The 23,676-nt window shown below is 58.6% G+C and overlaps 1 protein-coding gene across 2 annotated transcripts; it reads right to left on the bottom strand.

Moving 5' to 3' along the window:
* Positions 1-6,365: 6,365 nt before the first annotated feature.
* Positions 6,366-23,006, bottom strand: LOC127486289 (cocaine esterase-like). 2 transcript variants are annotated; one of them, XM_070062572.1, is made up of 12 exons: positions 22,837-23,006; positions 19,911-20,115; positions 18,882-19,020; positions 18,109-18,242; positions 17,770-18,028; positions 17,263-17,361; positions 16,854-16,994; positions 16,678-16,758; positions 16,313-16,457; positions 15,788-15,925; positions 15,227-15,299; positions 6,366-6,555 (listed from the first exon to the last, which is right to left on the bottom strand). In XM_070062572.1, the coding sequence occupies exons 1-12, from the start codon at positions 22,913-22,915 to the stop codon at positions 6,369-6,371; spliced, it is 1,680 nt and encodes a 559-aa protein (XP_069918673.1). In that variant the 5' UTR covers positions 22,916-23,006; the 3' UTR covers positions 6,366-6,368. The 2 variants fall into 2 exon arrangements, with proteins under 2 accessions (XP_069918673.1, XP_051686076.1); XM_051830116.1 differs by lacking the exon at positions 6,366-6,555 and adding an exon at positions 14,248-15,000.
* Positions 23,007-23,676: the final 670 nt, after the last annotated feature.

Genomic DNA, 23,676 nt, shown 5'->3' on the forward strand with positions numbered 1-23,676 from the left:
AAGCATCCTCTAGGGGGCGGTGTAGTGGCGCTCGGGTGCACCCACAGCCTGCATGGCCAGCATCCCCTACATAGTTCCATCCTGGCTGCTTCACCTGGATCCAGCTCCCTGCTAATGGGTTGGGGACGTAGTAGACTCCCCCAGCGCCTGGGCCCTGCACCCTCCTGGAGGACCTGGATGGCTCCTGGTTTGGACTGGCCCAGCCCTGACTGTTATGCACACATGGGGAGGGAATCAGAGGGTGGAAGATCTCTTTTCCCTTTCTCTCTGCAACTCAGCATTTCTGATAAATAAGAAATCTTAAAGACAATATGAAACATTTTTACATCATTGTCTAATATAAATCATTTTTTTAAAACAAAACAAAGCATGCTCTCTAAAAGAGATGGCATTGGTGCAATGAATGCAGGAGAGAGGTGACTGTGCCCAGGACAGGACAAGCTCAACCTGACCTGGGGAACAGCGAGGGAGGAGGTGACGAAGTCACCGAATGGGGAAGCCATGGATCAGTAAAGAGTTTCTACCAATGAATCAGCACGAGCCAGGCACGCATCAGCAGGAAGCTGTAAGGATGTGCCCACAGACAAGGATCTCACACAAGTGATGAGGAAGCAAGTGGGACCTGACACCTCAGTGGATCTTGTTTGTAATATTTATTCATTTATTGAAAGTAGACAGAGACACGCACAGAGAGACAGAGATGTCCTGGTGCTGGTTCCCTCTCCAAATACCCACCACAGCTGGGACAGGGCCCTGATAGGCCAGGAGCCATGAACTCAATTGGGGTCTCCCATGTGGGAGGCAGGAATCAGTACCGGAGCCCCCCTGCTGCCTCTCAGCCTGCACGTTAGCAGGAAGCTGGACTCAGGAGGTGCCAAGGGGTGACCCAGGCACAGGGCTCAGGGCTGGGGCGTGCTCAGTGTTGGCTCCACAGCTGCTCGCAATGCGGCCCCTCATGACCTATGTTGTGCCACGAATCAGATATGAAAAGGTCGAGATGTTCTATGGTGAGAACACAGCACCACATGCTGGTCTTCCCTAAACAAGAAAAAACAGCAGCAGAACCCTAACAGCTGAACCTGATGGAGCCTCTAGGTACAATTCCTGTGTACACAGGGTGAGGGGACAGAGGAATGGCCAGAAGGCACTACAGGGACGGTGCCTCCCCCTCCAGAGAGAGCCAGGGGTAAACTGGTTTCTCAACACAGGAATCAGGAGGAAGAGCACAGCGAGGCAGAGGGGGAGCTGAAGCGTGAGGGAGACTTAGCAACACACGGCAACCGCACAGGGGTGCAGAGCGCGGGCGCGGGGGTGGGGAGGGGACCTCTGTGCATTGCTGGGGTAGGGAAACGGGACACGTGCTCTGGGAACCCGACGGGCAGTCCTGCAACACTTAACCTGGAGCTCCACCCGCCCTGCAGGTCCCACCCTCGGTAGAAGCCCAAGGGAAGTGCCAACTGTTGGGCAGACACTTGGAGCAGCAGTAGCAAGGCCGCTGGGATGCTCCCCTCCTAACACAGCGGGCGTCTGAGGGAGACCGTGGAGGGGAGAGCTCTTTCTCACTCTGTCTCTCCCTCTCCCTGTGTCTCTGCCTTCAAACCAGCAGAAATCAATCATCCCCAGCCCATGGAAGCTGACTCCTCCTCGGGAGGAACCTCCCATGTCACAGTAGGTGATGCCAGCCACAAGGGCGCTCTGGGCCCCTGGGTCAGGGAGAGGAGAGCCTGGCCCCGGAGCGAGTGAGCAAACAGCGCATCTGTCCTGAGCTGGTCCCGACCTTGTCCTTGTCGTTCGCCCCAACCATGGAGGACAGCGCTGCCTGCAGCAGCAGTTCTGGCTGTGAGGCTGACAGTGAGCTGAGCTCAGCAGAGTCCACGGAGGACAGGGGCGGCTTCCGTGCAGACGCTGCCGCGGTTCCTGCCCCGGACACGCACAGCGACTCCCAGGGACCTTGGGGAACAACTGCTCCCTCTCTGAGTGGGGACCCAGCCCCAGATATTACTTTATTAGGAACCACAGTGATGTGGGGGAGACGATCTGCCTGGAAGGTCCTGGTCGCCGGGAGAGCCTGTGCATTGCAGGGCAGGTGGGGAGCTCTTGGGTGAGCATGGAGGAGGAGGAGTGGGGCCTGTGCTGGGGATTAGATAGGGAGAGGGTGGGGTTAGAGACCTGGCTTTTTGAATAAGGAGACAAAGGATCAAGCACTCACGCCCTGAGTAATACCCACACGGGCTGATTCATGATAAAACACATGCCAGGTTCTAGGGTGGGGTCACCTTCGCCCTGGCACCTTAGCATGCAAACATCTGCCAGGCGCACGGGGTCAGAGGAGACCCTGGGTTACAGATGGGCTTCTGGATTGGCATCAGGGGCTCTGTATTTGCAGGTCCAGTTACCCGATTGGGGCCACCTGGTTGGGCAGGGTGCTGCTCTGCCAAGGGAATGCAGCCCCAGAGACAAATGGTCCCAGGGCCGGTTCCTCACTGTCGGAGTCACTTGCTCCAGCAGCCTGGAGCCCGGGGAACCTCCCAGCTCCCACGCTGCTGCCTGCCTCCCGGGCTGCCGACTAAGAGCTGCGCTGCTCAGAATCCTTATGTTGGGCTCAGTCCTCTGTGTTTGTATCCTCGGGCAGCCCTGACCCTCCCCAGCCTCAGGTGCCAGCCCTGTCACTTCCACTGGCTTCAGCCACCCAGGTGTTGTTTTTCTGCGGCCGCAGGCTCTAATTGCGGGATTGGGCAGTACTGATCCTGGTTCCTGTTACTGCCCGCGGGATCCTCACTGGGTACCAGGACGAGGAGGAGTAGCAGGAGCCTGCAGGTCACGGCGCCCTAAGCCTGTTGCTGTGTCCACATGGTCTGAAGCAGGTCCACAGGTGGGGCTCTGTGCCCAGAGGCTGTCTGGATTGCTCCAGGGGCGGATCCTGGCCCAGCCCAGGACAGGCAGGGAACAGGCCGGGCGAGCCCCGGGGGCGGGGCTTGGGGGCCTTGCAGAAGAGCAGGACTGAGAGGAAGGAGCCTGGTGGGGTCCCCGGCGGGGCTGCCTCCCTGGCTCCTGGCTCCTCTGGGTGTCCAATCCCTCTCCTCAGTCCTGGAGTCACCAAGTTTACTGTCCTCGCTGGCTGACTCCAGGATAGTGTAGGGATGGACAGCAAGCAGCAATGGGCTGTGACTGGACACCCTGGAGGACTTCTCTGAGAATCTATTTTTTAAAAAGAGATAAAGTAGGCCGGCGCCGCGGCTCAATAGGCTAATCCTCCGCCTAGCGGCGCCGGCACACCGGGTTCTAGTCCCGGTCGGGGCGCCGGATTCTGTCCCGGTTGCCCCTCTTCCTGGCCAGCCCTCTGCTGTGGCCAGGGAGTGTAGTGGAGGATGGCCCAGGTGCTTGGGCCCTGCACCCCATGGGAGACCAGGAAAAGCACCTGGCTCCTGGCTCCTGCCATCGGATCAGCGCGGTGCGCCGGCCGCAGCGCGCCGGCCGCGGCAGCCATTGGAGGGTGAACCAACGGCAAAGGAAGACCTTTCTCTCTGTCTCTCTCTCTCACTGTCCACTCTGCCTATCAAAAAAAAAAAAAAAAGAGATAAAGTAGTGATTTTTTTTTAAGATTTGCTTATTTTACTTGAAAGTCATAGATACAGAGAGAGAGAGGGAAAAGCAGAGAGAGAGAGACACAGAGAGAGAGACAGAGAGGTCTTCTTTCTGCTGGTTCACTCCCCACATGGCTACAACGGCCAGGCTGCGCCGATCTGAAGCCAGGAATCAAGAGCTTCCTCCAGGTCTCATATGCGGGTGCAGGGGCCCAAGGACCTGGGCCATCCTCCACTGCTTTCCCAGGCTACAGCAAAGAGCTAAATCTGAAATGGAGCAGTCAGGTCTTGAACCGGTGCCCATAGGGGATGCTGGCACTGCAGGCAGCACCTTACCCACTATGTCACAGCTCTGGCTCCAAGGGAGAGATCTTGTATCATCTGGTTCACTCCCCAAACTGTTGGGGCTGGACCAGGCCAAAGCCAGGAGCCAGGAGCTTCTTCTGCTTCTCCCAGGTGAGTGCAGGGGCCCAAGCACAGGGGCCTTCTGCTGCTTTTCTAGGCACATTAGCAGAAAGCTGGATCTGAAGTGAAGCCGCCGGGGCTCGGCTCTGTGCCTACATGGGATGAAGGCACTGCAGATGGTGGCTTATTGCTCTGTGCCACAGCCCCTGCCCCAGGGGTCACCTGAACCAAGGCTGGCAGGTGTCACTGCCCCGGATCCTGGAAGCTCCTCCTTGGTTTCCAGGCTGGGTGCCCACTGGGTCCAGGCCCCTCCTCCATCCTTTCCCGACTCTGCCCATCCCCTCCCTGCTCACTCAGGGTCCAGGTTTTGAGAGGCAGTGACCATGGCACTAACTAAGGGCTGAACCCAATGTGTGCTGTGTCCCCAGCTTCTTCTGAGACACAGTTCTGTCCTCTCCTTGACAGTGAAAACCTGCTGGTCCTGATACCTGGCAACCAGGCAGGAAGAACAACGCCATTGGCTCACCCTCCAATGGCCGCCACGGCCAGTGCACTGCGGCCGGCGCATCGTGCTTATCCGAAGCCAGGAGCCAGGTGCTTCTCCTGCTTTCCCATGCAGGTGCAGGGCCGAAGGACTTGGGCCATCCTCCTCTGCACTCCTGGGCCACAGCAGAGAGCTGGACTGGAAGAGGAGCAGATGCTACAGAAGCCAGCGCTGCGACTGGAACTAGAACCCGGTGTGCTGGAGCCAAAGGCGGAGAATTAGCCTATTGAGCCGCGGCTCTGGCCTGCTTGTAAATCTTTTACACCACTTTCCGAGGATGCACCCGTGTCTCAGCTGGCACCAGGAAGGAGAAGTCATGATGGAAACAGGGAAGTGAAATTCTGGATGGAGGGGCCATAACAATCCCTTCACTATTCCCACAGGTGAGATCCCACCCCACTGGGTTATGCATTTAGGGCACCGCCCCCCATGATGAGAAAGGGGAGGGCCCTCTCTGCCCCTGGCTGTGCTTGGAATCCTCCTTGGGCTGCCTCTTCCTCTCTTCCTCCTGGCAACCCTGGCCCATTCCTGCTGAGTGTCTCTCCGTGGGTGGCGCCCTCAGTAGGCGTGCAGGTGTGGGCACGCTCTCTCTCCTTGAAATCAAAGCTGCTTTTGTGCACTGCCTGTGGCTGCTGCTGCTGTGAATCCTCATCTCCATGGGGACAAGAACCTTGAGTGAAATGTAAGACCCAGGGCCCACACCTTCCCCACCAGGCACCCAGCAGGGTACGTGTGGTCCTGTGACAGCAGTGGGGGGCCGGGAGTCAGCCTGAGTGTAGGAAACATCAGGCTCCCTGCAGGAAGGAGGAGCAGCCTGGGCACGGGAGCCCCCAGGGGAAGTGGACCCTGGCTCATGAAGGCTGACTATGCTCCCTGAGAACTGGCCTTGACCTCTGCTCAGCCCAGGGCTCTCTCAGCCACCATGGCCAGGGCTAGCCCAGGGCAAATTCCAGAGGGAGAAATATTATCTGTGTACCCCACGTGGGTGGCAGGGGCCGAAGCACTTGGGCCCTCCTCTGCTGCTTTCCCAGGTGCCTTAGCAGAGATCTGGATCAGGAGTGGAGCAGCTGGGACCTCAACTGTCCTCATATGAGATGCCAGCGACATGGGTAGAGGCTTAACCCCTTGTGCAAAGCTACAGCCCTATACTCCAGGTTTACTGAACTAATGATTCATGGTATCCCCGCTATGCAGGTAACCAGGTGTCTCTTGAGAGCTGAGGGTCTAAGAAAATGTGTCAGGTTCACTCAGGTGGACGTGACTCAGCCGTGAAAGGACTAGAACCCTTTATTTGTGCTTCATGGATGGGATTGAGGGTGCCACTCATGGCAGCCAGCAGGGACGAAGCGACAGTGACTCCTGGTGTCTGGGTCTTCTGTGGCCTCTAAGAAATGTGAGATCACAGGCATGCTGGGAGGAGGAGGATTGGTCTTAAGGCACCCAGGGGTGGGCAACAATGCTCAACGAAGTTCCCTCTGCATGGGAAGGGCCTGGGGCTGGCTGAGAAGAGAGGGAGGGTGTGGAGAACGTGGAGGGGGCAAGAAGCAGGAGGGACCCAGGGCCCAGTGGGTGTTGAGAAAGCAGGGCTGGCACTGGTGTTGCCCAACACAGCTCCATGAGAGTGCACTGGGTGTGTCTCACACAAGGGGCCCCAGGGCAGGTTTGTCAGTGAACTTCAAACCGTGAGTTCTCTAAACGGTCTGCTGAGTGGACAGAGGCCAAGAGGACTGAGTGGCCGTGTGAGAGTGCTGAATGCGTGGCTCTTCTGGGGATGTGTGCGAGTCCATCGGGCCCCACCTGCACTGGAGCCCCTGACCCCACCCCCACTTAGGCAGCTATAGTTCTGTGTGCTTCTGCTCAGTGCCCCTTAGCTCCTGGACCCTCTGGGGCAGGGTGTGGGTCCAGAACTGGAGCCTGCGGGCCTTCAGGGCCTGGCCCACTGCAGGCTGCACGTTCAGCTGCAGGTATCGCTCGTCCTGGTCGAACACGGGCCAGTGCGGCAGGCCCTCGCCGTTGGGGTTCCTGCAGACAAGACGTCAGGAAGGGGGCACCGCGGTCACTCTGAGCCCTGCCCAGTGCAGTCCTGAGCACCGATCTGGGGTCCGGCCTGGCCACCTTGCAGGCAGGATGGCTATGGAATGGGTTTCCAGAAGCAGCAGCAGAACGACCTCCCCCTGGTGTCAATCCCATGTGGGACCCAGTATCCTGACCTGGCCTGTCCCTCCCCGACAGGGAGCCTCTGGGCAGAGCAGCTCATGGCGCACCCCAGATCACTGCGAGATGGGAAGATGTGCCTGGTCCCAGGCCCCCTGTGAGTGCCAGTGGGTCCTGCAGCTGGGGAGGGCGCTGTCACCTGATTTAGGTCCCTGGATGTTGGTGAGTTCCCCCCAGAGGAGGGAGGGCAGAGGGTCCCAGGTCCCTGGGGATTTGGGGGGGGGGGTCGTCTCACCCGTTGCGAGCAAAGTTGGCCCAGTACTTCATCACCCTCCTGCTCAGCAGCTCCTCCTCCTCAGTGAGGGGCACTGCATGGGGGAGGGGCAGGGTCAGCTCGGCCACCCCAGTCCTGCTGCCCATCATGTACCACGCTCACCAGCTCAGGTGGAGCTGACCCTCGGCTACCCGCCAACCTCTGTCATCATCCCCTCACCAGCTGTACCCAGCCTTATCAAGCCCCACGTCCCCAGTCAGCCCCTAAGTCCTTGACACTGCCACCTTCCTTGCCTAGATATTTCCTTCCCTCTGACCTGGAACATTGTTCAGGAAACAGACATGACTTGAACCCTTGCACCCAAGATGGACACTCATGCCTGGGGGGACAGAGGAGGAGCGGGTACAGGCTGCACCCTGAGCGGTTCAGATTCCATCCCTGGCTCTGCTCCTTGAATGTACACTGGATCCCATCTGAGCCTCCTGCTTTCATCCATACGTTGGGCCAAGAGCCCTATCCGGGAGAGACTGGAGCTCATTCCATCCTGGCGAAGGGCCCTGCACCCCATGGGAGACCAGGAGAAGCACCTGGCTCCGGGCTTCGGATTAGTGCAGTGCGCTGGCCGCAGCACACCAGCCACAGCGGCCATTGTGGGGTGAAAGGAAGACCTTTCTCTCTGTCTCTCTCTCTCACTGTCCACTCTGCCTCTCAAAAAAAAAAAAAATAGATGCTTAAAAAAAATAAAGTCAGGAGATCCAGCAGCTCCTCAGGGTGTCTGGGCAGGAAGACTCCGTCTATCACCCCTGCGAACACCTTGAAGACCTGATGTCACACAGGGACAGGGAGAAAGCTTGAGTTTGCTCTGTGTACATCCCCCATGCCGGGCGCAGCTCTGGGTGCTCACTCCCACCTGGGAGTTCCCAAGCCTGGCATACAAGACTGGGTCCCTGTTCCATCCAGGGCTAAGATGTCAGGAGGGCATGGATGGGAGGTAGCAGCCCCAGGGACTATGAGGTGCACACAAGCCCATCACCCCCTCACCCACGTGCACGGGGCCCGACCTGGGTGATGGCCAGCATGTCCTCTTCACTCTTGGCCTGCAAGCAGCGCACCAGGGTCTCAGAGTCCACCTGGCCACAGCCAGACAGGTTGGCCACCACCTGTAATGGGACCACACAGGGGTTGGCACAGCCATGCGGGAGACACGGGGTTTCCCATGGCCCCACTGGAGGCAGGTGTACCCAAGCTCGCTCAGGGTGTGGTGTGGACATGGTTGCAGTTGGAAGCTGATTATTCCTTCTTCCCCATGACTTGGTACCGCCCAGCCACAATGGCAGCACCTGGCTGCTACAACCTGGGGTCAAGGTGGGCAGCTTGGTGGAGCCGAGAACCAGTTCTTCCTCTGCTGTGGCTCAGGTGTGTGGATTCTGACCACGGAGAGCTCAGCAGTCACCAGTAGACAGCAGAGCCCACACTCCCAATGGTCCACGCTGTGCTCATTTCCCTGAGACTGTAATAGAGGCAGGAGCAGCTGTGCTGGCTGGGCAGGGAGGACACTCACTGTGGAGACCACCTCAGACGAGCTGGTGATGAGGCCGGGCATCAGGGCCACCCCACTCTCCATGATGGCTCCGTGGAAGAGACCTTGGGATATGGGTGACAGCACATGGGATGACACACTTGTGCCACCTGCAGACTCGCCGAAAATGGTGACCTGGCCAGGGTTGCCTAAAAGTGGGTGATATTCTGCTGGACCCAGCGCAGCGCGGCCACTTGGTCCAGGTAGCCCCAGTTGCCGGTGGCGTGCTGGTCTCCAGTGCTAAGAAGTGGCAGGGACAGGGGTCACAGGGCTGTCCTGGTGCCACTCTTCCCGCAGGGCCCACCCCAGCCCCGGTTTTACCTGAAGAAGCCCAGGACTCCCAGGCGGTACTGGATGGTGACCACCACCACGTCCTCAAATGCCGCCAGGGCAGAACCGTCATACATGGAAGCCATGCCCATAGTCAGCCCGCCACCATGGATCCACACCATCACCTAGGGAGTCAAGGGTGGACCTTGTGGCTTCCCCCAGGTTAAAGCCTATTCATCCCCCTCTTGGTCTAACCAGGGCCTGGGGTCTGTACAGGTGCCCTGCACACTGAACTCCACCCAGACAGCAGGATCTGGGCCATGAGCCAGGGTCCCAGTGCCAGCAGGAAGGCCAGGCCTCCCATCCTTGGAGTTCTAGCCCTTGTTTCAGAGCTTGGCTGCGTCAATTCCAGAACCTGCAGTGAGGTGGAAAGCTAAGGGCTGAGTCTTGGTCCTTCCACATGGATGTCATTCAAAGTGCCCTCCCTCCCCAGGGGCTGCCCAAGTGTCCAAGGCTGATGTCCTGTGTGTCCTCCAAGGTCAGCCCTCACCACACAGCAGAGTGAGTCTCCTGGGTGTGAGGATGATGGCAGTGTCCTGGGGCCATCCAGGACCCACTCATTCTGACCTCTGACAGCAGCCAGGCCCCGGGACCTCCTGCCCAGGCCTCAGCTGCCCATTGAGGGTGAGCAGCACTTCTGGGCTCCGATAATGAGAGGCTTCTGGACAATGTGCGCTCACAGGAGGGCCCGTGCTCAGCTTCTCCTTTCTCATCTTCTAGCAGAAGGCAATGCCCTCCCACGCTGGCCCACCCTGCCCCACACTCACAGGAAGGTCAGAGCCCTCACGGGCACGTGCAGGCGAGTAGATGTTGAGGTACAGGCAGTCCTCGGACATGGGGATGGAAGGCAGGGTGAGGTTCAGCTGCAGAACATCTTGACCCATCATAGCAAAGTTCTGTGGACACCTGGAGCCACCCAAGGCAGCCATTAGTCTAGAGCCTAGGTCTAGTGTGCCCGACCCTCCCGGGCCTCCTCCTACAGCCCTGCTCACTCATGGGCCTCCCTAAGACACTTCCCACCAGATTCCAGGTCCTAGACTCTGGGTGAGCTGGGATTGTGGGAGCAACTCGGACTAGACTAAGTTACTGGAATTAAGACTTATTGTATGCATCTGCTCTCCCACAATATGGCGCTGGGAGAGGAGTAAACAACTTTTACACAGCTGCCTCCAGTTCAACCAATAACCTGCAGGAGCTGATCCTGCTCCTGATTGGAGGAGAGCAGCATACTCGGCGTGTGGGTAGCAGAGTTGGGATTGGTGGAAGAGGACTATAAAGGAGGAGAGAGACACCATGCACCAGGAACATCTAAGGGGAACATCCGGATAACATCTGAGCAGCCCCCGAGAGAGCCGGCCAGCGGTGTGCCGCTCCCCCGCGGAAGTGGGGAAAGTGGCAGGGGAACCGCCCTTCCACGGAGGTGGAAGGATCGGCAGCCAACCCGGGAAGAACCAGCAGCAAACCCGGGAAGGGCCGAGCAGACAAAAGAACAACGCAGGGTCCTGTGTCGTTCCTCCGCGAAGAGGGGGAGCGACATGGGATGGTCCAACATCAGGGAACCTCAGGTGTCTGAGAGTCTGGGGACCACTCTTGACTGACAGGGGACTATGTGGGAAGTCGTGACTACAGGAGGGGACACTCAGTGCTGGATGCCCAGACCCAGCCACGCCGGAGCAGGCCAGCCTGCCGCACACGAGCCTGGAAGGACGGATGGCGTTTCCCCAGGAAGGGCAGTGGACGACCCTCACCTTCACTCTAGACTCAGGAACCTCCCCGTTCCCACAGTCTCCAGTCCTGAGGGCATACACGGGTCCCTGGCCAATGTCCTTGCCCTGTTGTTGGCTCAGTGACCATGATGACCCCCTCTGGTGCCCAACTCAGGGAGCTGCAGGATCTGCTGATGGAGTCGGGGCCTCCTACAAGCATGTGGAGCCAGGTGAACCTCACCCAGACACAGCGCCCCCTGCAGACAGAGAGCCTGTGGCCTCTCCTGGACATGGGGAGAGCGTCTGCTTTTCTCTCTGTACTTGGATTTAATGTGCTCTGAGTGCCACATTCTGGCCCCAAAGCATTTCATGGTCACTGAATCCAGAAAGCCTAAGCAACTCACTGAATAACACACGAGGGAGCCATCACCCACAGGGAGAGCTGGTTATGGGAGCTCTGTCCCAGGACAGCTGGCCTTGCCCAGAACTATTGGGCAGACACTTGGAGCAGCAGTAGCAAGGCCGCTGGGATGCTCCCCTCCTAACACAGCGGGCGTCTGAGGGAGACCATGGAGGGGAGAGCTCTTTCTCACTCTGTCTCTCCCACTTTCCCTGTCTCTCTGCCTTCAAACCAGCAGAAATCAATCATCCCCAGCCCATGGAAGCTGACTCCTCCTCGGGAGGAACCTCCCATGTCACAGTAGGCGATGCCGGCCACAAGGGTGCTCTGGGCCCCTGGGTCAGGGAGAGGAGAGCCTGGCCCCGGAGCGGGTGAGCAAACAGCGCCCCTGTCCTGAGCTGGTCCCGACCTTGTCCTTGTCATTCGCCCCACCCATGGAGGACAGCGTTGCCTGCAGCAGCAGTTCCGGCTGTGAGGCTGACAGTGAGCTGAGCTCAGCAGAGTCCACGGAGGACAGGGGCGGCTTCCGTGCAGACGCTGCCATGTTTCCTGCCCCAGACACGCACAGCGACTCCCAGGGTCCTTGGGGAACAACTGCCCCCTCTCTGAGTGGGGACCCAGCCCCAAATTCTATTTTATTGGGAGCCACAGTGATGTGGGGGAGACGATCTGCCTGGAAGGTCCTGGTCGCCGGGAGAGTCTGTGCATTGCAGGGCAGGCGGGGAGCCCGTGGGTGAGCATGGAGGAGGAGGAGTGGGGACTGTGCTGGGGATTAGATAGGGAGAGGGTGGGGTTAGACACCTGGCTTTTTGAATGAGGAGACAAAGGATCAAGCACACACCCCATGGGTAATACCCACGCGGGCTGATTCACGATAAAACACATGCCAGGTTCTAGGGTAGAGTCACCTTCGCCCTGGAACCTTAGCCTGCAAATATCTGCCAGGTGCATGGGGTCAGAGGAGACCCTGGCTTACAGATGGGCTTCTGGATCGGCATCAGGGGCTCTGTATTTGCAGGTCCAGTTACTTGATTGGGGCCACCTGGTTGGGCAGGGAGCCGCTCTGCCAACGGTCTGCAGCCCTGGAGAGAAATGGTGCCAGGGCAGGTTCCTCACTGTCTTGGTCACTTGCTCCAGCAGCCTGGAGCCCCGAAAACGTCCCCGGTTCCCACGCCGCCCCTGCCTCCCGTGCTGCTGACCAAAGGCTGCGCTGCTCAGAGCCCTTATGTTGGGCTCAGTCCCTTGCGTCTGGGGCCTTGGGCAGCCCTGACTCTCCCGGAGCCTCAGGGGCAGCGCTGTCACTTCTACCCACTACAGACGCCCGGGTGTTGTCCTCCTGAGGCTGCAGACTCTCAATGCGTGATTGGGCAGATCTGACCCTGGTCCTTGTCGCCGCCTGCGGGATCCTCATGCATCCCCATGATGCGTCCCCATGGATTGGGGCAGGTCCCCGTGTGTGGCTCTGAGCCCAGAGGCTGACCAGGGCCCTCCAAGGGTAGTTCCCGGCCCAGCCTGTGACCTGAAGGAAACAGGTGGGGCACGCCCCAGGGGCGGTGCTTGGGGGCCTTACAGGAGAGCAGGACTGAGAGGACAGGACCTGGTGGGCTGCCTCCCCTGGCTCTTGGCTCCTCTCCTGGCTCCTGCCTCGCTGGCTCCTGGCTCCTCTGGGTGTCCAATCCCTCTCCTCAGTCCTGGAGTCACCAAGTTTACTGTCCTCGCCGGCTGACTCCAGGATAGTGTAGGGATGGACAGCAAGCAGCACTGGGCTGTGACTGGACACCCTGGAGGCCTTCTCTGAGAATCTATTTTTAAAAAAGATGTATATATTTATTTGAAAGGCAGAGTTCCAGAGAGTCAAAGAGATAAGGGAGTGATTTTTTTTTTAAGATTTGCTTATTTTACTTGAAAGTCACAGATACACAGAGAGAGCCAAAGCAGAGAGAGAGAGAGAGACAGAGAGAGAGAGAGAGAGAGAGAGAGAGAGAGAGAGGTCTTCTTTCTGCTGGTTCACTCCTCACATGGCTACAACGTCCAGGCAGCGCCGATCTGAAGCCAGGAGCCAGGAGCTTCCTCCAAGACTCCCATGCGGCTGCAGGGGCCCAAGGACCTGGCCCATCCTCCACTGCTTTCCCAGGCTACAGCAGAGAGCTGGATCAGAATGGAGCAGCCAGGTCTCGAACCTGTGCCCATTTGGGATGCCGGCACTACAGTCCAGGACATTAAACCATGAGCCACACTGCCCGCCCCCGCTATTCAATCTTTTACCACTTTGCCAGGATGCACCTGTGTCTCAGCTGGGACCAGGAAGGAGAAGCCATGATGGAAACAGGGAAGTGAAATTCTGGATGGAGGGGCCATAACAATCCCTTCACTATTCCCACAGGTGAGATCCCACCCCACTGGGTTATGCATTTAGGGCACCGCCCCCCATGATGAGAAAGGGGAGGGCCCTCTCTGCCCCTGGCTGTGCTTGGGAATCCTCCTTGGGCTGCCTCTTCCTCTCTTCCTCCTGGCAACCCTGGCCCATTCCTGCTGAGGGTCTCTCCGTGTGTGGCGGCCCTCAGTAGGCTTGCAGGTGTGGGCACGCTCTCTCTCCTTGAAATCAAAGCTGCTTTTGTGCACTGCCTGTGGCTGCTGCTGCTGTGAATCCTCATCTCCATGGGGACAAGAAGCTTGATTAAAATGTAAGACCCAGGGCCCACAGTTCCCCACCGGGCCCCCAGCAGGGTACGTGTGGTCCTGTGACAGCAGTGGGGGTGCCGGGAGTCAGCCTGAGTGTAGGAAACATCAGGCTCCCTGCAGGAAGGAGGAGCAGCCTGGGCACGGGAGCCCCCAGGGGAAGTGGACCCTGGCTCATGAAGGCTGACTTTGTGGCTCCTGAGAACTGGCCTTGACCTCTGCTCAGCCCAGGGCTCTCTCAGCCACTATGGCCAGGGCTAGCCCAGGGCAAAGTCCAGAGGGAGAAACATTATCTGTGTACCCCATGACGGAGTCAGTGGCACAAGCACTGGGACCCTCCTCTGCTGCTTTCCCAGGTGCCTTAGAGGAGAGCTGGATCAGGAGTGGAGCAGCTGGGACCTGAACTGTCCTCATATGAGATGTCAGCAAATTGGTAGAGGCTTAACCCCTTGTGCAAAGCAACAGCCTTATACTCCAGGTTTACTGCATTAATGATTCACAGTACCCCAGCTGTGGAGGTAAGCAGGTGTCTCTTGAGAGCTGAGGGCCTAAGAAAACGTGGCAGGTTCACTCAGGTGAATGTGACTCAGTGTGAAAGGACTAGAACCCTTTATTTGTGCTGCATGGATGGGATTGAGGACACCACTCATGGCAGCGTAAGGAAGGAAGCCACGGTGACTCCTGGAGTCCGGGTCCTCTGTGGCCTTTAAGAGATATGAGATCACAGGCATGCTGGGAAGAGGAAGAGGGGGTAGGGTTTAAGGCACCCAGGGGTGGGCAACAATGCCCAACGCAGTTCCCTTCTTGTGGGGAGGGCCTGGGGCTGGGAGGGGAGGAGAGGGAGGGTGTGGAGAAGGTGGAGGGGGCATGAAGCTGGAGAGCCCAGGGCCCAGTGGGTGTTGAGGAAGCTTGGCGGGCACTGGTGTTGCCCAACACAGCTCCAAGGAGGGTGCATGCAATGTGTCTCACACGAGGGACCCAGGGCAGGCTTGGCAATGAACCTCAAGCTGTGGGTTCTCCACAACGGTCAGCTGAGTTGACAGAGGCAGGGAGGATTGAGTGGCTACATTAGAGTGCCTAATGCATCTCTCTGTGGATGTGTGTGAGTGCATCGGGGCCCCACCTGCACTGGAGCCCCTGACCCCACCCAAAAAAAGGCAGCTACAGCTCCGTGTGCTGCTCAGCGCCCCTTAGCTCCTGGACCCTCTGGGGCAGGGTGTGGGTCCAGAACTGGAGCCTGCGGGCCTTCAGGGCCTGGCCCACTGCAGGCTGCATGTTCAGCTGCAGGTATCGCTCGTCCTGGTCGAACATGGGCCAGTGCGGCAGGCCCTCGCTGTTGGGGTTCCTGCAGACAAGACGTCAGGAAGCAGAAGTGAGCAGCTCGAGGCCCACCCCAGGGTCACTGGGAGATGGGAAGAGTGTGCCTGGTCCCAGGGCCCCTGTGAGTGCCGTGGGTAATGCAGCTGGGGAGGGCACTGTCATGTGACTTGGACCCTGGATGCTGGTGAGGTCCCCCCACAGGAGGGAGGGCAGAGGGTCCCAGGTCCCTGGGATTTCTGGGGTCGTCTCACCCGTTGCGAGCAAAGTTGGCCCAGTACTTCATCACCCTCCTGCTCAGCAGCTCCTCCTCCTCAGTGAGGGGCACTGCAGAGGGGAGGGGCAGGGTCAGCTCGGCCACCCCAGTCCTGCTGCCCATCATGCACCACGCTCCCAGCCCAGGTGGAGCTGACCCTCGGCTACCCGCCAACCTCTATGTCATTCCCTCACCAGTGGGACCTGCTTTGTCACACTCCAAGTCCCCAGTCATCCCCTAAGTCATTGACACTGGCTTCTTCCTGGACCGGATGGTTGCTTCCCTCTGTCCCTGGGACATTTGTCAGGAATCAGACCTGACTTTGAACCCATGTGCACCTAGGCTGGACACTCATCCCTGGGAGGGCTGAGGAGGAGGGAGCAGAGGCTGCACCCTCAGGACTCTCAGACCCAAACCTGGCTCCACCTTCTGAGCTGTAAGACTTCGGACCCTGGATCCCATCTAGGCTCCAGCTTTCATCGCAGTGGGGGTGCAGAGCCACCCCTGGGTGCCTTAATCCCTGGACCTCATCCCATCCTGGTAATGGAGGAAGATCCACCTTTGCTGCCAAAGAAATGTGATCTGAACACAAAGAGCAGCTCATCGCCGTGGTCTGCCCTCACGTGGGGCGGCCTGAGGTCCTTTGTGAAGCTGGGTCGATGCTGGAACTCGTAGAAGTAGACAGGGGCATGGGCACCTGGGGATGAACAAGGAGATGTGTGACCATGGGGACCACACATCACTGCCACACTAGGCTGGGTCCTGGCAGTATAGCAGAATCCCGGGTGGAGCAGGTGCAGTGGGCATGGCCTGGATTAGATCTGGCCTTGTGCTTCGTGGCTATGAGGTTTGGGAACAGTGAGTGGATCTCACTCAGCTGTCTCCTCCTAGTTCAATAGAGGACATATCCATCCCCAGGTTCAGTCATGGGGGTTTAGTGAGAGGAGTGACACCAAGTCCCCGGCACTCTGGGGCCCACTTAAGACAAGGATCAGGACCAGGACAGGACAGGCGTCACCCTCAGGAAAGGACCCAGCTCTGAGCTGCCCCTAGCGAGTGAGGCCTCAGTCCCAGATGAACTCACGCTGGAAATGTGCTACTCGGAGTGCAGGCATCACGAACATGGCGTCTGCCATCATCTCCTGGAACTGGGCCATGAGGGTCTTGGGGTCCTCATTGCTCCCCATGTACTCGTCCATCAACAGGTCCCCCAAAGTGGGAGGCAGCATCTGGCCCAGATGAAAGGGAAGGAGTGAGGGGAGCAGCTTCTTGGAGGGAGGCAGCAGCCTCAGGCTGGGGGACGGAGGTCCTGTATAGTCAGAAACTGGGGGAAGAACCAGGCTCCGGGAGACCCCTCCCCAACACACGCCAGAGCCTTGGTTCTGGGAGTCCCTGTGTGGGCAGGTGTCTGGGATGCGCTCTTTTGTGGCAGGAGCCTGGGGGCCTCACCAGGTGTTTTGTTGCTTGATGGGTAATCTCCCGCATCGCCTGTCTGTCTCTCTCCTCTTGAGGGTCAATGGCAAGTAGGAGCTGATAGAGAGGCGAGAGTCCCATGTTGGCATGGCTGTGCCTAGAGTTTTGAAGCCCAGAAACCTGCCCACCACATGGGCAATGTGGGCACTCACCTTGGGGATGACCCAGCCGTACTCATCATTGTTGACACCAATGATGCTGGGGACGGGTTGAAAGTCAGCCGAGGTCAGCAGCTCCTCGGGGTGTCTGGGCAGGAAGACTCTGTCCACCACCCCTGGGATGAGCATGAAGGCCTGTGGGATCACACGGGTCAGGGAGAAAGTTTTGTTGCAGGTATTTTATGCTGCCCTCCTTGTAAATCCCCCAATTTTGATTCAGCCCAGGCTGAGCGCATGTTGCTTCCTCCCACCATGGGGTCCCCAGCCTGGCATCCAGGACTGCACCTCCTGTTCCCATCCAGGGCTGGGATGTCAGGAGGGCATGGATGGGAGGTAGCATCCCCAGGGACTATGAGGTGCACACAAGCCCATCACCCCCTCGCCCACGTGCACGGGGCCCTACCTTGGTGATGGCCAGCATCTCCTCTTCACTCTTGGCCCGCAAGCAGTGCACCAGGGTCTCAGAGTCCACCTGGCCACAGCCAGACAGGTTGGCCACCACCTGTAACGGGACCACACAGGGGCTGGCACAGCCATGCTGGAGACTGGGGGTTGCCCACGGCCCCACTGTAGGCAGATGTACCCCAAATCACACAGGGTGTGGTGTGCGCACGGCTGCAGTGGAAGCTGATTGTTGCTCCTGCCCCATGACTTGGCACTGCCCAGACACAGTGGGCAGCACCTGCTGAGCTGGTTGCTGACAACCTGAGGCTCAGGCGGGCAGAGTGGCAGAGCCAAGAATCACCTCTGTTACCACTGGGGCTCAGATGGCACATTCTGACCCCAGAACTCCTCAGCAGTTCGCAGATAGGCTCAGTGCCTGTGTACCCAGTGGTCCTCATAGTGACCACTTCAGCAAGACTAAGAGAGGCAGGAGCAGCTGTGCTGGCTGGGCAGTGAGGACACTCACTGTGGAGACCACCTCAGATGAGCTGGTGGTGAGGCCGGGCATCAGGGCCACCCCACTCTCCATGATGGCTCCGTGGAAGAGACCTTGGGACATGGGTGATAGCACATGGGATGACACACTTATGCCTCCTGCAGACCCGCCGAAAATGGTGACCCGGCCAGGGTTGCCTCCAAAGTGGGCGATATTCTGCTGGACCCAGCGCAGTGCGGCCACTTGGTCCAGGTAGCCCCAGTTTCCGGTGGCGTGCTGGTCTCCAGTGCTGAGAAGTGCAGGGACAGGGATCACTGGGCTGTCCTGGTGCCACTCTTCCCGCAGGGCCCACCCCAGCCCAGGTCTCACCTGAAGAAGCCCAGGACTCCCAGGCGGTACTGGATGGTGACCACCACCACGTCCTCAAATGCCGCCAGCGCAGAACCGTCATACATGGAAGCCATGCCCATAGTCAGCCCGCCACCGTGAATCCACACCATCACCTGGGGGTCAAGGATGGACCTTGTGGCTCCCCCAGCCTAAAGCCTGCTCATCCCCCACTTGGTCTAACCAGTGCCTGTTATCCGTGCAGGTGCCCAGCACACTGAATTCTACCCAGACAGCAGGATCTGGGCCATGAGCCAGGGTCCCAGTGCCAGCAGGAAGGCCAGGCCTCCCATCCTTGGAGTTCTAGCCCTTGTTTCAGAGCTTGGCTGCCTCAATTCCAGAACCTGCAGTGAGGTGGAAAGCTAAGGGCTGAGTCTTGGTCCTTCCACATGGATGTCATTCAAAGTGCCCTCCCTCCCCATGGGCTGCCAAGCACCCATGGCTGATGTCCTGTGTGACCTCCAAGGTCAGCCCTCACCACACAGCTGAGTGAGTCTCCTGGGCATGAGGATGATGGCAGTGTCCTGGTGCCATCCAGGACCCACTCATTCTGACCTCTGACAGAAGCCAGGCCTCTGGGACCCCACGCCCAGGCCTCAGCTGCCCACCGTGGGGGAGCAGCTCTTTTTGGCTCTGAGAGTGAGAGGATTTGGACAGGGTGTGCTCACAAGAAGTCCCGTGCAGGGTTTCTCCTTTCTCATCTTCTAGCAGAAGGCAATGCCCTCCCACCCTGGCCGACCCTGCCCCACACTTACAGGCAGGTCAGAGCCCTCACGGGCATGTGCAGGCGAGTAGATGTTGAGGTACAGGCAGTCCTCGGACATGGGGATGGAAGGTGGGGTGATGTTCACCTGCAGAACATCTTGACCCATCATAACCAAGTCCTGCAGACACCTGGAGCCACACAAGGCAAGATGTTAGTCCAGGGCTCTGCTGTGGCCCACACCAGACCCTCCCCATCCCCTGCCTCCTGCAACGCTGCTCACTCATGGTCCTACTCTACGCCCTTCCCACCATGATACACCTCTTAGACTCTGGGCAAGTCGGGATGGCGCCGACATCCAGGGAGCCTCAGGTGTGTGAGGGATTGGGCACCACTTCCTGACTCTCAGGAGACTTGTGGTAGATTGGGACTGCAGTGACACTCAGTGGAGGTGACATCAGTGCTGGATGGCCAGACCCAGCCATACCCAGAACAGGCCAGCCTCCCACACGCCGCCTGGTTGGACGGATGGCGTTTCTCCAGGAAGGGCAAGTTGACTTCTGTGGCCTTAATTCTAGACTCTCTGGGAACCTCATCGCTCCCACACTCTCAGTCGCAAGGACAGACAAATGTCCCTTGGCCAGTGTCCTTTGGCTCAGTGACCATGGCAGCCACCAATGTCCCCTTCTCAGGGACCTGCAGGGTTTGCTGCTGGAAGTCAGGGAGAGCAGGGACTCCTACAGATGTCATGGAGCCAAGCTGGCCCTCACCCAGAGCCAGCGCCCCTGGCTGCACAGAACCTGTGGCGAAAGTGAACGAGGGGAGGTGGGTCTCTGCACACTCTGCAGCACCTGGAGCTCACGCCCTCTGAGTGTCAAGTCCTGGGCAGGAGCCTGGCAGCAGCCAGGAGCCTCCTGAGCCTTCGCAGGCTTGCTGGAAACCTGCACATGGCAATCCTGCACACAGGAGGATCGTGGCTTTCAGGTGTGAGTTAAAGGACAGCTGGGCCTGGCCCACTGCTCAAAGGATCTCCTCCCCTCACCCCAGGTCCAGAGCTTCCCTGTGTGCTGGGAGCGCTTACATGGCTGGGTGGGAGGTCCCGTCCCTCACTCCACTCCAAGCTTCAGCAGGTTCAGGAGGTGCAAAGCGCAGCGGCCCCACAGGTGGCTTGGCAAAGGGAATTCCCAGGAAGGTGTGGACGCCCGCATCGGTGCCTTCCACGTGGACCAGGCTCCCACGCACCTGCCCAGTGCGCGTGTTCCGGATGGGGCTGGCAGAGTCCTGGCCTGTGGGCAGAGAGGCGCATCAGGTGGGGCTCCCCATGAGCTGCCCTCCCACACTGCTGCTGTGCCCTCTCCTTCGCATCAGCACCTCAGCCTTGCCAAGGCCTCGGACCTACAAACAGATTTCCTGCAAGTGCCTTATGATTCCACTCAAATGAGCGGCCAGAAATAGCGTTTCCATAGTGATAGGAAGCAGAGCCGTGTGTTTCTGATGCTGAGGCCGGGATCGCCCCGAGTGGAAGAACTGACAGAGTGATCTCTGTGAATGGAATAAACAGCCATGGAAGTGCACAGTGGACATTGTGCAAGGCGCTGGGAACCTTGCTGGCCCTTGAGCAGGAAGCCCTAGGCTGGGTGGACAGAAGCCCACAATGCCAGTCACCTTTTCCACTCATGGTTTTTAATTACATTCTTCCTCTATGTGGGCTCAGGAACCAAGAAGCAACGAACTTTTCAGACCGAAAATATTCAGGAAATATATTGTGTGTCTGTGCTCAGTATTACAGCCTTTTCTCTCACTCGTCCTGGCACTGATAGAACAGTTACTCACCCAGCACTTGCGTTGTGTGGTAGAACTCATCTGGGGGTGATTTAACGTGTGCCAGAGAACTGTGGCACATACACGCACACACGATGCGGCTTTCCGCAAAGAACTCGAGCGTCCCAGTTTTGGAATAGGCGCTCTGGAATTTAGGAATAGACTCCCAGTTCAGGAACAGACTCCCAGTTTAGGAATAGACTCCCAGGTTAGGAATGGCCTGCAGCCTGCTGGAGGACCAGCAGAACGCACCCCTCATCTGATGCGCGCTGTGGCCCATCTCAGACACACTCACCTGTGGCCAAATCAGACTTTATTATTGGTGTGGCTGGGCCAGGGAGTTAAGAGTCTTTGCTTCAAACTCCCCTTCCTCTGGCTCACGGAAGGGGCTTTTATACACACACACAGAGCATAAGCTGGGAAATGTGGGGGGGGGGGGGGAGTCTGAGCTCTAGGTAGTGTCCTTAGCATTCATCTCCCTGAGCTGTGGCTCTCTATGGGCCGATTTGTACCTGGATTTCAGACACGCACACACCCTGTGTCCTTTCAGTGTCAACCTGGTGACTGTTCCGTCCTGAGTGGTCATCTACATTGTTTGCCCTAAGATTTATTTATTTGTTTGTGTGAAAGGCAGAGCTACTTACAGAGAGAGGGAGGAAGGAAGAGAGAGACAGAGATCTTGCACCCACAGGTTTACTCCCCAAAGGGCCACAATGGCTGGGGCTGGGCCAGACCAAAGCCAGGAGCCTGCAACTCCATCCAGGTCTCCCAAGCACTTGGACCATGTCCCTCAGCTTTCCCAGGGGCGTCAGCAGGGAGCAGGGTCAGAAGTGGAACAGTCAGGACTCAAACCTGTGCTCACGTGGGATGCCAGCTTCACAGGTGGCAGCTTAACCCTCTGGGCTTCCACGCTGCCCCCTCGATTCTTTCTTTAAGGAATAAGACTTTTGCAGGAATAAAAAACAACTTACTCATTAGAATATGGCCAAGGGATTTATTTTTGTGTTATTGGCGGGGGAGTGGACATGGGGCTCCTCCAGGGAGAAACTGGGCCTTTTTTATCTTTGGGAGACTCTGTGACAACACCAAGAGACAACTGGATTCTTTCCGAGCATGAGAGCAACAGGAAATACTGTTTGAGCCACTGGGGCTGGAGTTCCGGCCCCGCAGCTTAACCTGCCGCCGGTCACACCAGCATCCCGCATCAGAGTGCCTGTTGGATCCCAGCTGTTCTGCTTCTGATCCAGCTCCCTGCTCACGAGCCTGAGAAGGCAGTGGAAGCTGGCCAGGTCCTCGGGCCTGATTCCTGGTGTCCACAGGGCCCATCCCCAAGTGTTGCAGCCATCTAGGGAGTGAACCGGCAGATGGAAGCGCACTCGCTCTCTGGTCTCCCTCTCTCTGTCAATTTTCAAATAAGTAAATATTTAAAAATCGATAAATGAATAAAAATGGCAACTTCATGACTAGGCTGAGCTTCCTGCCAGGCTCAGACATCCTTGAGAGTCTGGGCAAAGGGCGGGGAATGGTGGAATTCCAGCTGGGCTGGGCACAGGGGAGGGTGAGTGTGGAGCCCCTGGGCAGGGTAGATTGGGACACGGTTGGGGAGAAGACCTGTCAACCTAGAGCATCCAGGGTCGGACACCCAGGCCCCATCTCACCTGGGTGAGCTCTGGGAAGGTCAGGGAGGGCCCGGGCAGGCACAGAGACCCCGGTCTTTGCCTTCAAACGGAAGCCTCTGGCCCCAGGGCAGCCGCGTAGGCTGAGGGGCCCTGTGGCCTCTGAGATCAGCCCGGGCCCCCATGCTCCCTGCTATTAACCTTCAGAGGGGACCAGGTGCCTCTGGCCAAGAGCACCCCAGAGAGTCCCTGGCAACAGGAAGATGTCGCTAACTGTTCTCAGGACTGCGGGCGGCGGTGCCACACACACAGGAAGGGAACGCCCGGACCCCTCAACCCAAGCTGCCCTCTTAGATCCCCTCCTGTTAGGCGCACTCCTAGGTGTCTGGGGCCTCGGGCAGCCCTGACCCTCTCTAAGCCTCAGGGGCCCACCCTGGGTGCGCGAGTCCCCGTGCTGTCACCTCTGCCTGCTCCATCAGCCCTGGTGTTGTCCTCCCAGGGCCGCAGGCTCTAACTGTGGGATTGGGCAGATCTGACCCGGGTCCTTGTCGCCCACCACGGGAGCCTCACCATGGGCTGGGACAAGGAGGAGCAGCAGGAGCCCGCAGACCAGGGCACTGAGCCGCACGTCCCTTCGGTGCGTCCCCATGGTCCTAGGCAGGTCCACGAGTGCACTGCTGTGGCCACCAGGCTGTGCTGGGCGCTCCAGGGGTGGATCAGGGCCTCATCCAACCTGTCCAAAGGGGAGTTTGGCCTGGGCGGGGAGCAGGCAGGGCGAGCCCGGGGGCGGGGCTTGGTGGCCAGGCTAAAGTGGGACTGAGCAGGCAGAAGCCAACACACAGATAAGGAATGGCCTCCTCCCCTCTATCAGGCCCCTGCGTGGTGTGCCGGGACCCTCCCCTCTGTCCTGGGGTTCCTTTGCTCACTGTTCTGGCAGCTGTGGCCCAGGAGGTGGAGAGCATGGAGCAATGGGCTGTGACTGCAAACACCAGGAGATTCTGGGGCAAGATCAGGACCCCTCCTAGAGAGAAGTGGGATGACCTGCGGGGACGCGGGACTGGTCTGGCGCCTGCACTGCCTGGTGACTGCCCCCAGCGCTGCCAGCTCCTCCCCGGGTCAGGACTCAGTTTACCTGTTCAGCTGTCTCCACAAGCCCCTCCCTACTCAGTCATAGCTATTTTGAAAGACACACATGACCCTGGTCCTTTTTTTCCCTTTGTTTAATCATTGACTTACTTAGTGTCTGGAGGGAGAGATATTCCCCAAAGGCCTGCGGTGGTTGGGCCTGTGCCAGGCCAAATCCAGGAGTCAGGAACTCAGTCCCGGTCTCTTGCATGGTGTCAGGGATCCAAGTAGGTGAGCTCTCACCTGCTGCCGGCCTTGGTGTGTGTGCCTGGGATGCTGGAATCA

Source organism: Oryctolagus cuniculus, chromosome 18, assembly GCF_964237555.1.
Source record: "Oryctolagus cuniculus chromosome 18, mOryCun1.1, whole genome shotgun sequence".
In the NCBI taxonomy this organism is placed as follows: Eukaryota; Metazoa; Chordata; class Mammalia; order Lagomorpha; family Leporidae; genus Oryctolagus; species Oryctolagus cuniculus.

Bases quoted from the DNA above. Each gene is read 5' to 3' on its own strand.
- LOC127486289 (XM_070062572.1), bottom strand. From the start codon at position 22,915: ATGGGGACGCACCGAAGGGACGTGCGGCTCAGTGCCCTGGTCTGCGGG. The intron at 20,116-22,836 runs GTGAGGCTCCCG...CTCTGCCCACAG, and splicing joins CCTCCTTGTCCCAGCCCATG to GCCAGGACTCTGCCAGCCCC. The intron at 18,243-18,881 runs GTAAGTGTGGGG...CTTGACCCCCAG, and splicing joins GTGAGGGCTCTGACCTGCCT to GTGATGGTGTGGATTCACGG.